The sequence below is a fragment of the Mytilus trossulus genome, chromosome 8, assembly GCF_036588685.1.
Source record: "Mytilus trossulus isolate FHL-02 chromosome 8, PNRI_Mtr1.1.1.hap1, whole genome shotgun sequence".
NCBI lineage: Eukaryota > Metazoa > Mollusca > Bivalvia > Mytilida > Mytilidae > Mytilus > Mytilus trossulus.
Window position 1 is genome coordinate 60427149 of NC_086380.1, and position 16364 is coordinate 60443512.

The 16364-nt window shown below is 33.1% G+C and overlaps 1 protein-coding gene across 1 annotated transcript in view; it reads left to right on the forward strand.

Annotated features, from left to right (window-relative positions):
* The first annotated feature begins 338 nt into the window (after positions 1-338).
* LOC134727837 (probable serine/threonine-protein kinase roco6) overlaps positions 339-16364 on the forward strand; it is a 73790-nt gene continuing 57764 nt past the window's right edge. The window contains exon 1 of the mRNA XM_063592229.1: positions 339-420. Within this exon, the coding sequence (XP_063448299.1) occupies positions 339-420 (82 nt within the window). The remainder of the gene's footprint in view (positions 421-16364) is intronic.

Consider the following 16364-nt stretch of genomic DNA (forward strand, 5'->3'; position numbering starts at 1 on the left):
TTGACCACGAGTATTCTGCGACTTGACTACGATTATCACTATCTTTCTCCGCTTAATACGTTCTCACTACGACCAACCACGATTTATTCGAGTTCAAAACGATATAATCACGCTTCTAGTGCGATTATAGCACGCTCTTACCACGACCATACTACGATCATACCACGTTATACCGCGCTCTTACTACGCTTCCAGCAATAACGTCAAAAGTGTGTTTCTATTTTGCATTGATTTTCTCGGAAACAATGCATTCAAGCAACCAAAATCTACGTAAGGGTAAGGGTAGAGGTAAAGGCAGAGTAGGATCTGATAGTAACGAATCTTGACCATGAAGATATATGTCGGACCGACCAGTCCAACCTGATACACAACCAATTGCTGGTCCATCATGTTCAAATAACGATACGCTAGTGAACGAAAGTAAGTATGAAACAGATGTGTCATCATGATTTAGCCGTTGGATATCAAATAAAGGAGGTCCAAATTACATATAGAAAAACAAAAGCTAGAGAGATTTCATAAAATTTATCTGACAGTGACAATGGGCTTGATAATCGTAGTATTAACGAAGTAAGGTCGTAAGAACAGCGCGATGAGGACGCCATGGGCGTGCTCAAATCGTAATATGGTCTTGAACAGCGTGGCATAAACGTGGTATACACGTGGTATAGTCATAGTTGACGCGTGTTTTGGTCGCGGTAAGAACATGGCGGTCATTGTGAGGTCGTAGTAAAGTCGCTGTCATATTGTAACGCAGTCTATCGATTAGAATCACGCTATTACTACGCAGTCGTTACGATGGAACTGCGAACTTTGCAATCTTACCACGACCTTACTGCGCTCTCACAACGCTTCTACTACGACCTGATTTCGCCACGACCGTACCATGTTTGTTCTGGACATGTTCAAAGTTGTCCACGCTCATCACGATTATGCTGATGTGCACAATCGCACTACGATCTTCAAAATTTACAATTTTTGTCAAAGATCGAAGTGCGATCGTGGCCTAATGGGACTGCCGTATTTCTAATTAGACGGATAGAAACAAAAAATAAGCATGAATGATTAAAAAAGTACCTCAACAAAGAGAAGAGAATTTGTCATGAATTATTTTCTAGTCCACAAAGTTGAATAATATACATTTATTGACAATTAATAAAATGATGTATCAACCCCAGAGATATGAATGAGTTTGAATGTCATATCGCTTGCTTTGATAAATCATTGTATAATATACTTAATGAATCAATGGTATACCTATACCCCATTATAAAACTAAATTGTAAATATATTTATTCACTAAATTTGAAGAATTTTTTTAGCCGTCATGAGATACTATGTATGACTTTTGTTATCAACTGATTCCGGTTTATATCAACTGCTTCCGTACCGCATTTTATATCGACTGCTCCCGGTTATTATCGCCTACTTTTCTCTTTCTTTATCATAACACTCCGCCGTCAATCGGTAATTTCCTTAAAAACACATCAAAGGTTTTTTCAGTGTAAAACATCAAAGTTGGAAAATACATTATTAAAAATGAAAAACATAAATATAACAAGTAATATAATTTTTCATAGTTGAACAATAGATTGTGTGTGTTTGTCTTCTACTGAAGTATACGATACACATTGATTATAACATGGCATTCTCTATATATATATCAGACCCCTTATCAGCCCTAGGTCAGGATATCAGCCCGGGAGTCAACAGGATGTAGTGGTTTACGTTCTAAACCCCAAGTGCAATAATATTGTACTTCGCGTCAACACTTTTTGTTGTCCCGAGTCCGGTCGCGTATTTTTAGGAGTACACCAACAGCTGTGCGTAGTCCCTTGATAGTCCGGATTTAAACGTCACAACTGACGACTGCTTCAAAACCATAGAAAACAATAATATTTTGGTATGAACGTCAACCACTCAAATGTATAAGTGTATGGACAATATCAATGTACATACTAGTTTAATAAACCATCAAAACGTCTAAGGGATTATTTATTATATGGCTTATATTTTGGAACCAGGGAAAATAGGAAAAATACGACGAGAAACGCTGGAGATTAAATAGACGATCTAAACATCACAACTTCACTCCCGTTACTAAATGTAACGGGAATGGAGTTTCCACTGGCTTAGTTTCCCCGTTGTCTACCCAAATTCTGGGAAATTTGACAACTATATACAAACAAGATGTTTATTTCAATTTAAAAAGACATGCATGGTAGAATAAGTCATTATATCAACTGAAGTCAGAACTTTTAACACTGCTGGTGGACGTTTCGTCCCCGAGGGTATCACCAGCCCAGTAGTCAGCACTTCGGTGTTGACATGAATATCAATTATTTGGTCATTTTTATAAATTTCCTGAATATAAAACTTTGAATTTTCGAAAAACTAAGGATTTTCTTATCCCAAGAATAGATTAGATTAGCCGTATTTGGCACAACTTTTTGGAATTTTGGATCCTCAATGCTCTTCAACTTCGTACTTGTTTGGCTTTATAAATATTTTGATATGAGCGTCACTGATGAGTCTTGTGTAGACGAAACGCGCGTCTGGCGTACTAAACTATAATCCTGGTACCTTTGATAACTATATATTAACACATTTTTTTTTATTATATGACTTTTTATCCTACTTCAATTTTCTATTATTTGCTCAAGATACTTTTTAAACTGCTCCTTGTTTTTATATCAAATACCAGCAAAATATACTTTGGTTCATAATTTTTCATGAAGATATATATTTTTTGGTGTAAGGCAACATCAATGTTTTCATAGGTACCAATATTATAATTTAAAACGCCGGACGCGCGTTTCGTCTACATAAGACTTATCAGTGACGCAGATATTAAAAGATTTATAAAGCCAAACGAATACAAAATTGAAAAGCATTTAGAATCCAAAATTCCAAAAAGATGTGTCAAAAACGGCTAAGGTAATCTATTCCTGGGATAAGGAGATAAAGATAAAGATCTTAAATATTTTCAAAGCGAGTCACAGACGAAATGCCACCACTCAACATGACACTCAACAGAATAGGCTTCCAATGAGAAACTATCGGCGTTTGTGATCCAATCATAGGATATGTCATTCTCATACCCTGGATGCATTACACTGATCAAAATAATATGTGTTTAATAATACCTTTCTTGGTGTCATATAGAGGGAAAATTAACTGGGATTTTTTCCAAAAATATTTTGATCTTGCTGACCCTGATTTGGTAAAAAAAAAGATAGAACTTCAAGCAATTATGCTTATCCCATTTTGAAAATAATTGTTGTGTACCTAGAGGTTGTATATTTTGCTGAGCAGACCATTATATTCGCAGACAAAGAAGAAATGATAATAACGGCATGTAAACTTTTGCTACTTTGCTACCAAAAACATATTTCGCAACATGCTCCGCTCCGCAGAACATTTTTTTTGCAAATCCCTAATATAAAATCCTGGACTGCACCTGATTTCTGGTGTTTCTTTTTTTTAGAAACACCCCTATATATGAGTTGGCTAAAATGTCTATGCATCAATATTTGAATGGGGATTAGTCACATTCTAGACGCATTTTGGTATTCATTATTAACCGAAAAATGAAGTAGTCCCCTGCCACCATTTTCATGTTGAATTGATGCTGTTCACACGAAAAATGCTCTTGACGTGTAAAAGTCTGATGTTTAATTGCTAAGAGCTTCCATTAAATGTGTATCACAAACAAGTGAGAGGTTTAGCTAGCTATAAAACCAGGTTCAATCCACCATTTTCTACATTAGAAAATGCCTGTACCAAGTCAGGAATATGACAGTTGTTATCCATTCGTTTGATGTGTTTGGACTTTTGATTTTGCCTTTTGATTTTTGATTTTCCTTTTTGAATTTTCCTCGGAGTTCGGTATTTTTGTGTTTTTACTTTTTGAGTGTAAGGATAATATTGGGGTCAATATCCGTGATGCGCCTCAAAATGAGGAACTAAAAAATTGTGTGAAAACAAAAAATCTCTGTGTGCCTATGATATACAAGTGATTGAGCTTAACCATTTGTGTTGATTTAGAAAGTAGGGAAAACAATAAATGTGTAAAACTATGGAGCTATTAAATGTGTTCAGAGTATTAAATTTTCAAAGAACTTATTCTGATTAAAAAGGGATTTTTAATCACGAGGAACTGCACCAAGGAAGGATTCTCGGGGTTTTGCTAATTTACGGAAAAAGTAGTCACACTTTGAAAATTTAGTTATTTTGTCTCAATAAATGCCGCAATGCTGGTTATTAATTTTAAGAATTTCGTTCCCCAAATAATAAAATGTTAAAAATCCAGTAAACAAACAAATGTAAGAAGGTAAAACATTAGATTCCAACGCAGCAAGATAGATTAAGTGTTTTTGCTATGCACCCACCTTTTGCGATGTAAATCAACCACAGACATAGGTCGCTAGTCAGTTGAAACACACCTATATAGAATTGGTTTACCAACTCATTATGATTCCTGTAGGTCCTGTTTATCATTTTTATTGTTTCAGTTTTTATTTTTTAAAACTGTTTAAGCAGATTTTAAACATCTCTGTTAATAAATTTATATAGTCTAAACATGTACGAGCTAAGCCTTATAATTTAGACAAATTATATAATCAAAGCTCTCTGATGGCGCAGATGGTAATTTTTGCTGAGAACAAAAATTGGATTTCATTTTGATTTTTGTGTTTTATTGCAACTTTGAAGCACAGCTTTTTGGCTATCTCATGGCAGTCATTTTCTAATGGTGGAAATAGCCGGAGTGCCCTGGAATTACCACCGACTTTCGATCGAAAAATAACAATGAGATGTTATGACTCATTAAAATGTGTTTTATTAAGTAACATGATAACACCAAAAAGTAAAATCACAAAAATTCTGAACTCCGAGGAAATTTCAAAACGGAAAGTCCCTCTAATCAAATGGTAAAATCAAATAATAAAAAACACATCCAACGACAATAGATCTGAAATTGAAATAAAGGTTCTTCGGAAAACATGTACCAATTTAAGTTGCTCTTAATTTTTGCCCAAAACGAGCATACCAAAAAAAAGTAAAACAATAGTTGAAGCTCCCCATGATTCTCTTCTTAACAGACATTTACGAATATTTTGTTTTTATGTATCGATATTAAGTATATAAAGTTTAATGTATATTTTAAGATGAAATTCAGAAGTCACTACATGCAGATGGCAAAATCTAAATAATGATGAATTTCTTTATAATTCTGTTTGTTTATCAGGTACGTATAATTTAAACATATTAAATACATATAGTCCTGCTCGTACTGATTGATTTTATAGCGAAATTTTTATTCTTTATTGAAAACTTCCTCAGAGATTTTATATTGCAAAATCAATGTTTCATTCTATGTCTACACTATTTAAGTTTGTTGAAGTTTTTTGATCTTCTGATTAACAAATTGTCAGAAGTAAATATATGATTTGTACATATTTGGGTCCATAGTTTTATACATTTGCAGAAGAATTAGCTGAATAGTTGCCACGAATTGTCACACACAAAAATTCAAACGATTGACTAACAGTCCGGTTCGTATAAGCTTTCAGTATGTCATTTATTGACCCACAATGGGATAAGTGGGTATGCATTTCATAGTACTATGTCATCATTGAAGTACCATAAGTTGGTATTTATCTGACTAAACTGATGACAAGCCAATTATCAACCTATTCTGAAGATAAACTCTCATAAATTGGTGATAAGGGTACGAATCATCATTTTAATATATACCTTTAACAAACCATTGAATCTCACGAATCAATTAAAATCATTCATTACTTTTTGTTATAGAATAATTAATAGTTTTGGATAGTATGCCATTAAAATAGAAATTGATTGCAAGTTTCAATGAAAATACCATAACTTTGTTTTTAAATGCACACATATATAAATTGCAACGCAATCATAGATTGAACGTTGTTTTCAATTTACACATATTTATATGTTTATGTTTTGGCTTGTATTTAAGAGCTTTTGAGTAAATATAATCTGTTTATCCTATTTCGACTCTTCAAAGTTCAAGAGTTTGTTGTGAAGTGACTTAAATTACATGTATATGGCCTTCAAGATAAACATTACTGAAAAGATATTTATTGTCAAAATTCGGATATTGTGTTCACATTGTTGCATCTCATGATAGCGGCATACCATCTTTTCATTCATTATTTTTCGTTCATTATTATTCAACTTTTAATATCAATTGACATATTTTTCACATTCAAGAACATTCCTGAATATTCTATTACTACATATTCATGTGAATTCTTGGATGTTCAGTAGATACATATTTATATTAATTCTTTTGTTGTTTGAAGACAAATATATCCATGTTATACAGTTCTTACACTGTTCATGCTTATTTAAGGTGTTTTTTTTTTTTTTTAACATTTATGAATATTCATGAATTGAAACCTTGATTATTCATGAATATTCTGGACAAATAACTCGAGATCATGAAGGCAAGGTAATCAGTGCATAAATTCGTAATCGGATGTTCCCTATAATTGATTATGTTAACCCTAAATAACAACCACCTGTCAATTTAAAAAAAAGTGCTTTCCGATTCCTTCAAAGCATTCCGACCTAAACCACCCTACAAATAATTACGGAACAGCCCTAGGATAAAGGTGAATTATATGTGCTTAATGGAAATATTGTAAGGTTTATGTATTTGTATAGCAAGTTCTATCTCAATTACTATGCATATGCTAATCGTGTGAATCATAAAGCCATCAAAGTAACAAACTAAGCCAGCCAATAAATTGTGTAATATTCATTAAAATAATATGCCACTCATTGTAGAGTGGAATGTCCCTTAAGATACAAACCCGCCATTAAAGAAGTAGTGATTCATCGATTGAGATATTTTATAGGTGTAGCATGACCTTTTTCCAAATTAAATGGCTATTTTCTAATGCCCACAAACTCATCATTGATATTCCCATTATAATACAGTAATGACCATTGAACATCCAATATAAATAATGGTGGTTTTAATTATGGTGAGATTTAAAGCACATTTAAATTTTGAAAACTTAATTCATGCACATTAACCGTTATTAATTGGAAATTATGGCCATTATATTTAGTTTACATGGTAAAGTTTAATGGCTATAAACTTGTTAATTCATACCCATTAATCATGTTAATATATATATATATATAAAATGACTGAATAAATAGTCAACGATACATCTTACGGGGCGATGGATCATATAAACATGATGCAGTACACTACATACTATAATATATAACAAGTCTAAAAGAATACAACATCACCCTGTGTTTTTGGTGATGTTGTATTCTATATAGGAATATATTAAGAGCTCATATTTAATGGTTATAACTCCAAGTTTCATGGCTTCTTTTTCGGGTTAATGATGATTTTTTTATGGAAAAACGAACAATGTAATGGAAAATAACCGCATTAAATGTAGTTGTCCATAATACATGTAAAAGACCTAGTAATTAAATGGGTATTTCATGAACCATCATGCGAATTCATGCTCAATCAAAACGTCACCGTCGTGAAAAGGATACAGGTCAAGAATTGCAAATGAAATATTAGTTTCTAAAGATTTCTAAAGATTTTTAAAGAACGCGAAAACATGACACTTGTACCGATCAACCACTTTATGGAGGTAACCGTAAAACTCGAATTTAAATTATTTAGATTGTTTTCATATTTAAAGCAGTGTCCTTATGATATGAGGTTGACGTTTAATGTATGAGATAACGTACAAATGGTTTAACGTTTTGTTGTTAGTATAGTTTCCATTTGTCCGAACAGATTTAAAAAGAAAGTCAAATTAAATTAATTAAAATTAATTCTGTGACGCTAGAAACGTATTTTTCATTAAATCTAGCAGATTGCGCTATAGATTATCATTTCTTTGTATCTTTTAGTTGTTTAAAACCATCTAAAGTGTTCTGCAGCAGTGCTGTCGTTCGTTTCTGAATATTATATATGTTTTTGTTTATGTTTTACTGTATACATGTTCATTATGTCTTAAGTATTCTCGTTTGGATTGTTTGACATTTGTCATATCGGGGACTTATATAATAGCTAACTATGCAGTGTTGATTTTGATCATTGTTAAATGCCGTATGATGACCTATATTTGTTTAGTTCAATGTTATTCGTCTCTGATAAAGAATTGTCTTACTGCCAATCATACCCCATTTTCTTATTTAAATATAATTTCAAAATATAAGGTCAAACAGTTTCTAATGATATATAATTGCTGGCGGACATTTGTCCCCGAAGACATCATCAGCCTAGTAGAAAAACTACAATTGCATGAATTTACGAAGATCAAACTGGAAACTGGCTCGGACGTCTCCCAGTATAGAAAGGTCCGAAATATACGTCACCATGGAAACGGTGTCGTCTGATACGGCAGGTGTCCCCTCATCACCAGACATGACAAATATCTCAAACATGACTCATTCAGATCATCGTTCTAGTGACTATAACAATATAACTCATATTCAGCCATGTTCAGTTTTCCTTAAAGACATTTTGATTTTTGCTGACACAGCAAAAAACTGTCGCATTTCGAAATGTGAGACCAAAGGCTGCAAAACTTATGAAATTGTAATTACAGATGCTGAATTTACTAGCAATTTGACCAAGAAGTCATATTTTACCAAAAGTTACGGTGATCTGAATTGTAAATCGATAAATGTCGTCTACGGATTAGAGTGCGACCATTTGCGGATTGGTATACATTGGTGAAACTAAAGGAAGGCTAAATAAACGTATGTGCGGTCATAGATCAGAAATTAACCCCAATGCTAACGACATTCTATAACAGCATTTCAATCAGCCCGATCATTTCATCGTTTCTATGACAGTTCGCATAATCGAAGAAGACATACCATAGCTCTTACATTCCTAATCTTTCAACGACTCTCTGTAGACATAAAGAGTACTACTGTACTATACAGTTGGGAACTCCGACACCTTATGGTTACAATGATAAAATTGATGCTATAGGTATTATATTAAGTCATTTGTGCAACTCGGTGAATGAAATGAATATTTTCAACTCGACTCCTCGACGTAGACGCAGTCATGGTCATCGTCATTATGCATCACCTTCTCTAAATGATGTCTCTTTTAATGACTTGCTGCCATTTATACAATAGCCGCAATGTATTCATCACATTCACACGAAACTTTATTCATTACCCCTTTCAAAACTTCATTCTCTGTTCAATTTATGTTTGGATCCACTGTTACAAACCCTCATTTAAACCAATACAGACTTGAAGCTATAATTTCGGATATTGCTATTCACAGACTTTTCAAGCCAGTTCGCATTGGAAAAGATGAAAAAGAGAAAATATCTTTCCGTAATCTTTCCTTTGCCAAGAAAGGTCTCGATGTCGTGAACTTAGGCAATATCCTTCATCATAAATTAGTTCATATCGAAAGGTCCGAAATATCGTGAGCCTAAATCCGTCAATTGGAAATACAACTTTAAAATTTTGATGGATTCAGTCAAGGATTATGCCAGGCAATGGTCTAATCGCGAGAAGGAAGACGTGGACACTCTTTCCGAATGGAACAAAGGCAGTGAGGTCGTTGATACAAATCAAAATTAAGAAAATGAATGGGTCTATCAATGTCCAAGCTACATCAATCTTTAAGGACCAAGCTGTTGCAAAATAATTATCCTACCTCCATGACAAATATGTTGTGGTGCCCACATACAAAGTCCTAAACAACATTGTTTTTGTGTGTAAAATTCATTACAATAACTGCTTGATAAACGAATTAGGTATTAAAAATTCACTTGGAAACTCACTTATCAAAATGGAAATCCTGGATAATCATAGGTAACTACAATCCCTTCCCCTTTCATGAATTAGACCTACGGAATAAGACCTTTTACCGGATTTGTTATCACATAAGCAACACGACGGGTGCCTCATGTGGAGCAGGATCTGCTTACTCTCCCGGAGCACATGATATCACCCCTTGTTTTTAGTGGGGTTCGTGTTGTTTATTCATAAGTTTTCTATGTTGTGTCATGTTTACTTTTGTTTGTCTGTTTGTCTATTCCTTTTAAGCCATGGCGTTGTCAGTTTATTTTCGATTTATGAGTTTGACTGTCTTTTTAATGAGGATTAAATACTTATCAAAGGTACCAGGATTATAATTTGGTACGCCAGACGCGCGTTTCGTCTACATAAGACTCATCAGTGACGCTCATATCAAAATAGTTATAACCCAAACAAATATAAAGTTGAAGAGCATTGAGGATCCAAAATCTCTTGTGTCCTGCTCAATTTGCATACAAAAAGTGGCGCTTTAGCAATTAAACTTAAATACTCTAGCATTTGAGCATAAGTTTCATTTCAATAACAATCCAATTGAATCTTGTAGGACAGAACAAGGAGCATCTCATATATTCGTATTGCTTATGGGAAGTCAGCTTGAAGAAATATACAAAAAGCGAATTTTGTTTGTGTTCGTTTGTTTATCATCATAAAAACATACTCTTTCAACCAGTTAAATTTAGGTCTGAAGCTGGCATGTCAGTAACTGCTTGTAGTTTGTTGTTATTTATGTATCATTGTCATTATGTTTATTTTCTTTTGTTACCTCTTCTTACATGGGACGAAGACTTCTCTTTAACTGCGTTTTACTGTCAGTATTGTTATGCGTTTACTTTGTAACATAGGCAAGATCTAGGGCTATAGGGGGAGGGGTTAAGATCTCATAAACTTGTTTAATTCCGCCGCGTTTTTTTGCGCCTGTCCTAAGTCTTTGTTAATTTTTTTTTGTATAATATGGAGTTTGATATGACGTCCATTATCATTGAACTAGTATACATTTTTTTAATTCATTGAACCACCAAATAAGACTCATCATTGATCCTGAACATATATGATCAAAACGAATGGTGCCTCATTTTCATCTTCCTACCCATTCAGATACACTTGCGAGGTTTTTTTCTCCAAGTATTTCATTTTTGGGCTTTAGCGCTTTGCTTTTTCGTCGACCTATGAGTTTGAATATCGCTTTTGTATCTTAATAATTCAGAATCATGTATTTTTTATATTACTTACATAAATCTAAATATGCTTTGTTCTTTTCATTTAGATGTTGTCTTCGACTGACAGCTTTGAATTTTCTTGTCCACCTCAGGCACACTGGAGACTTCGAGCTAAATCTTTGTGCATGCTTCAAGAAGTGTACTCTTGCTTATATGATGTGAATCTTCAAGTTAATGTATACAGAGATAAATGCATAAGACCAAGAATTTTGGGACCTGGTATGTCATGTTATTATCCTTCAATATTTGATTCAAAAAAGTAACATGCACTATCAATAAGATTGTATACAATAAACAAATTAAAAGTAATCCAGCATGAGTGTATGCATGTTGTTTATGCATGTAACCTAAGATCACAGTAACTGTATTCTTAATATCTTTTTTTTGGGCAATTTCTTTAAGAACACATTTATCAGTAAGAAAAATGCTTAGATCTTCTTTGTTGTAAAGATGTTTACATTGTTAGATGTCATATTACATTGTATGATAATAAAATGATATTTTGTGTATTCCAAACACGTGTTCTGTATTTCTGATTTCAGGCTATAAATACGTTTTTCAACCAAATCCGAACAGAGATGTTTGTAGTCTTTCACGATATCAGCCTTTTATCTTTAACACAACTGGTTATAGCGACTGTGCTTTTCTGAAATCACTTTGTAATAGCGACGGTCACACTACCTATTCCAATGGAACGACAATATCCGACAGAACATGCACTTGTGATAGAGAAAAGGGATATCACTTTGTCAATGAACCAAAAACTGGATGTTACTGCAATCCCTCAAGTGAAGATTGCTCTTGTTACATTGGATTCAATCAAACCAACACAACAATTGATTTCAAAGGTAATTTAAAAAAACGATTTTCCAAATTCCTTAAAGGTTTATTCTCCATTGACCCTTTGCCAATTTGAAGATATATGAACGTCAAAATTGGAGTCTGACGCTACTGTTGTATCCTTAAGTTTTTAGTTCGATGGGGAAAATATGTTCAACATAGTCAATAAATTCAACATAATTTAGTAAGACGACAGCATCTATATACATGATATAGCGACACGTGATAATAAATTGTCATGTGTCTTGTAAGTCTTCCTATGAAATTCCTGCCTCATATGAAAAAAAAAGAGATTCACATTTACCACCAATAGGAATGCTCAATTTTTGTCGAAAAGTATGTACTCCTAACATGCCTAACGTAACGACAATTCTGTCATAAAAAGATAAGATATACTGATCATGTAAATCTCAGTTGACATATTATGAATAGTTTGTTCTAAACTGCTTCGTTGTTCAAGATGAATTACTATGTGCAAAGCACGGAATTCATTGATGAAGAGTATTTCATTCGTAAAAAAAATCGAAATAAAGTGCTAGTATTAATTGAAATGACTATATATATTGTAGTACAATAAAAAGAAAACGTGATTTTTATTTAAATTAAGAAAAAGATATCTTGATATAAAGTATAGGTTCCGAAATTGTGGTCATAGGCATTTACACTTTTATTTAAATAATAAATCAAATAACAACATTGACATTTTTTCGTTTGACAAACAATAGTCATCTTATACCGCACTGAGTATACTCAAAGGCACTTGGAATAAATATAACATATTTGTAATGACTTGACAACAGTATCGTAATTATATCCCTTCTTAATAAGTCTATTTAAAGGTTTTGTAAGTTTCTGAGGTGAATACTGACCTTTGTGCTTTATAAAGAATATTTCCATAAAAAAATTGAATGTGAAATACCTGAACGTATAAGAAGTCTGCATGTTGAGCTATATTTACGAATGATGTCTTTATATCGATGATAAAATTTAGTAAATGTTTTGACTAGTGTGATATCGAAAACCCTGGTGTAATAATTTTTCAGTAATACATAAATTTCTCTCGTTAAAATCTAAAACATTGTTACATACACGAGCGAATCGTACAAGTTGAGATGCATAAACACCGTAAGATGGTGACAAGGGAACGTCACCATCTAAAAACGGATAATTAACGATAGGAAATGAAAAATCATCCCTTTTATCATAAATTTTAGTATTCAGCTTTCCGTTAGTGATATAGATATCAAAATTGAGAAAAGGGCAGGGGTCATTGTTAGTATTAGCTTTATTTAAAGTAAGTTCAACAGGATACATTTGATTAATATACATACTGACGTCGTCATTATTGAGAGCCAAAATATCATCCAAATATCTAAATGTATTATTAAATGTGTTTATCATATGTTGTTTCGATGGGTCTTTGCTTATTTTTGTCATAAATTGTAACTCATAACAATACAAATACAGGTCCGCAATAAGTGGTGCACAGTTAGTCCCCATTGGAATTCCGATAATCTGACGATATACAGAATCCCCAAAGCGAACAAAAATGTTATCTAGTAAAAATTCAAGGGCATATATAGTATCAAAGCATGTCCAATTAACATAGTTTTTTTGTTTATTGCTACTAACAAATGACCTAAAAGAGTTTGAACATATATATTCACATTCTGATTTTTTGAATGCCCATTTAATTAGGTGTGTGAGTTTTTTAAAACTGACTCTATAACTTCGAAAATTTACAGTACAATATATATAGTTAATCTAAAAATGAGGGTACTTTCTCTAAAAATGAGGGTGCTTTTTATATGGCCTTCCAAATACCGTTTCGATCCCTAACATCACTGAAGAGACATTTATTGTCGAAATCCGGATATGGTGTACTAAAGAAATATTGACACCTAATGTTTGTGGCACAACATCCTGTCCACAAGTTAACAATTTTTTTTTTCTGTGACGTATTAAATTTATAATAAGATCCATTTTGTTACAACCTGTGATCAATTTTATTTGGCAATCGCCAATGGCAGTCAGCAGGGTTAAAGAACATCAGTTGTTCGACCTGTTAGTCAAATGCGTTTTGTTTAAATATACTTTTTCACTCTTTTGGTCTTTTGGAAAATGTTGTTTGTGCTGTTTTTAGACCCTTCTACAACGAAATTTGTTTGACATGCACACGTATAAAAATTGCGGTTTTTATCCTACGCAGTCATAGGTTTGAACGTAGTTTTCAATTTAGACTCGTTTATATTTTTTGTTTGGGCATGTATCATATTTTCCCTCCGGTTTATATGATCCGTTCATCCTATATATTGACTCTTAAAATTCAAGAGTTAATCTAAAAATGAGGGTACTTTCTCTAAAAATGAGGGTGCTTTTTATATGGCCTTCCAAATACCGTTTCGATCCCTAACATCACTGAAGAGACATTTATTGTCGAAATCCGGATATGGTGTACTAAAGAAATATTGACACCGAATGTTTGTGGCACAACATCCTGTCCACAAATTAACAATTTTTTTTTTCTGTGACGTATTAAATTTATAATAAGATCCATTTTGTTACAACCTGTGATCAATTTTATTTGGCAATCGCAAATGGCAGTCAGCAGGGTTAAAGAACATTAGTTGTTCACATGTTAGTCAAATGCGTTTTGTTTAAATATACTTTTTCACTCTTTTGGTCTTTTGGAAAATGTTGTTTGTGCTGTTTTTAGAACCTTCTACAACGAAATTTGTTTGACATGCACACGTATAAAAATTGCGGTTTTTATCCAACGCAGTCATAGGTTTGAACGTAGTTTTCAATTTAGACTCGTTTATATTTTTTGTTTGGGCATGTATCATATTTTCCCTCCGGTTTATATGATCCGTTCATCCTATATATTGACTCTTAAAATTCAAGAGTTAATCTAAAAATGAGGGTACTTTCTCTAAAAATGAGGGTGCTTTTTATATGGCCTTCCAAATACCGTTTCGATCCCTAACATCACTGAAGAGACATTTATTGTCGAAATCCGGATATGGTGTACTAAAGAAATATTGACACCGAATGTTTGTGGCACAACATCCTGTCCACAAGTTAACAATTTTTTTTTTCTGTGACGTATTAAATTTATAATAAGATCCATTTTGTTACAACCTGTGATCAATTTTATTTGGCAATCGCAAATGGCAGTCAGCAGGGTTAAAGAACATTAGTTGTTCACATGTTAGTCAAATGCGTTTTGTTTAAATATACTTTTTCACTCTTTTGGTCTTTTGGAAAATGTTGTTTGTGCTGTTTTTAGAACCTTCTACAACGAAATTTGTTTGACATGCACACGTATAAAAATTGCGGTTTTTATCCAACGCAGTCATAGGTTTGAACGTAGTTTTCAATTTAGACTCGTTTATATTTTTTGTTTGGGCATGTATCATATTTTCCCTCCGGTTTATATGATCCGTTCATCCTATATATTGACTCTTAAAATTCAAGAGTTAATCTAAAAATGAGGGTACTTTCTCTAAAAATGAGGGTGCTTTTTATATGGCCTTCCAAATACCGTTTCGATCCCTAACATCACTGAAGAGACATTTATTGTCGAAATCCGGATATGGTGTACTAAAGAAATATTGACACCGAATGTTTGTGGCACAACATCCTGTCCACAAGTTAACAATTTTTTTTTTCTGTGACGTATTAAATTTATAATAAGATCCATTTTGTTACAACCTGTGATCAATTTTATTTGGCAATCGCCAATGGCAGTCAGCAGGGTTAAAGAACATCAGTTGTTCGACCTGTTAGTCAAATGCGTTTTGTTTAAATATACTTTTTCACTCTTTTGGTCTTTTGGAAAATGTTGTTTGTGTTGTTTTTAGACCCTTCTACAACGAAATTTGTTTGACATGCACACGTATAAAAATTGCGGTTTTTATCCAACGCAGTCATAGGTTTGAACGTAGTTTTCAATTTAGACTCGTATATATATATATATAATGAATGACTGAATAATTGTCCCGCTAGAACACAAGAACACCTGGGCTCTACAATAATAAAGCTTTCGCTGGCCGTGTGTTACTTTTCCACGTCAGTTTTAATATAGCGGCGTACTGCAGTACATGTTATATAAGGCCTGAATATGTTATTGTTATAGATCAGCTAAATTATCTATAGTAATGGATCCTACAAATTAATGTTTTATACAGTCACAGAAAATAATTATACTTATAAATACGTCTGAGTCAGTGACAACTCTACAACAGATGTATCCATCGGATCGCCATCAATGATGGTGATACATAATGTATATACAACTCGTCTAAACATCAATATATGGGTCAAGTGAAATACCTTTCTAATGAATCACGAAACTAGAGAAGATGTGTTCTACTAGCAAATTGTCACTAAAAGTACTTGACGACAGATTTTTTTGGTGGATCTTAAAAA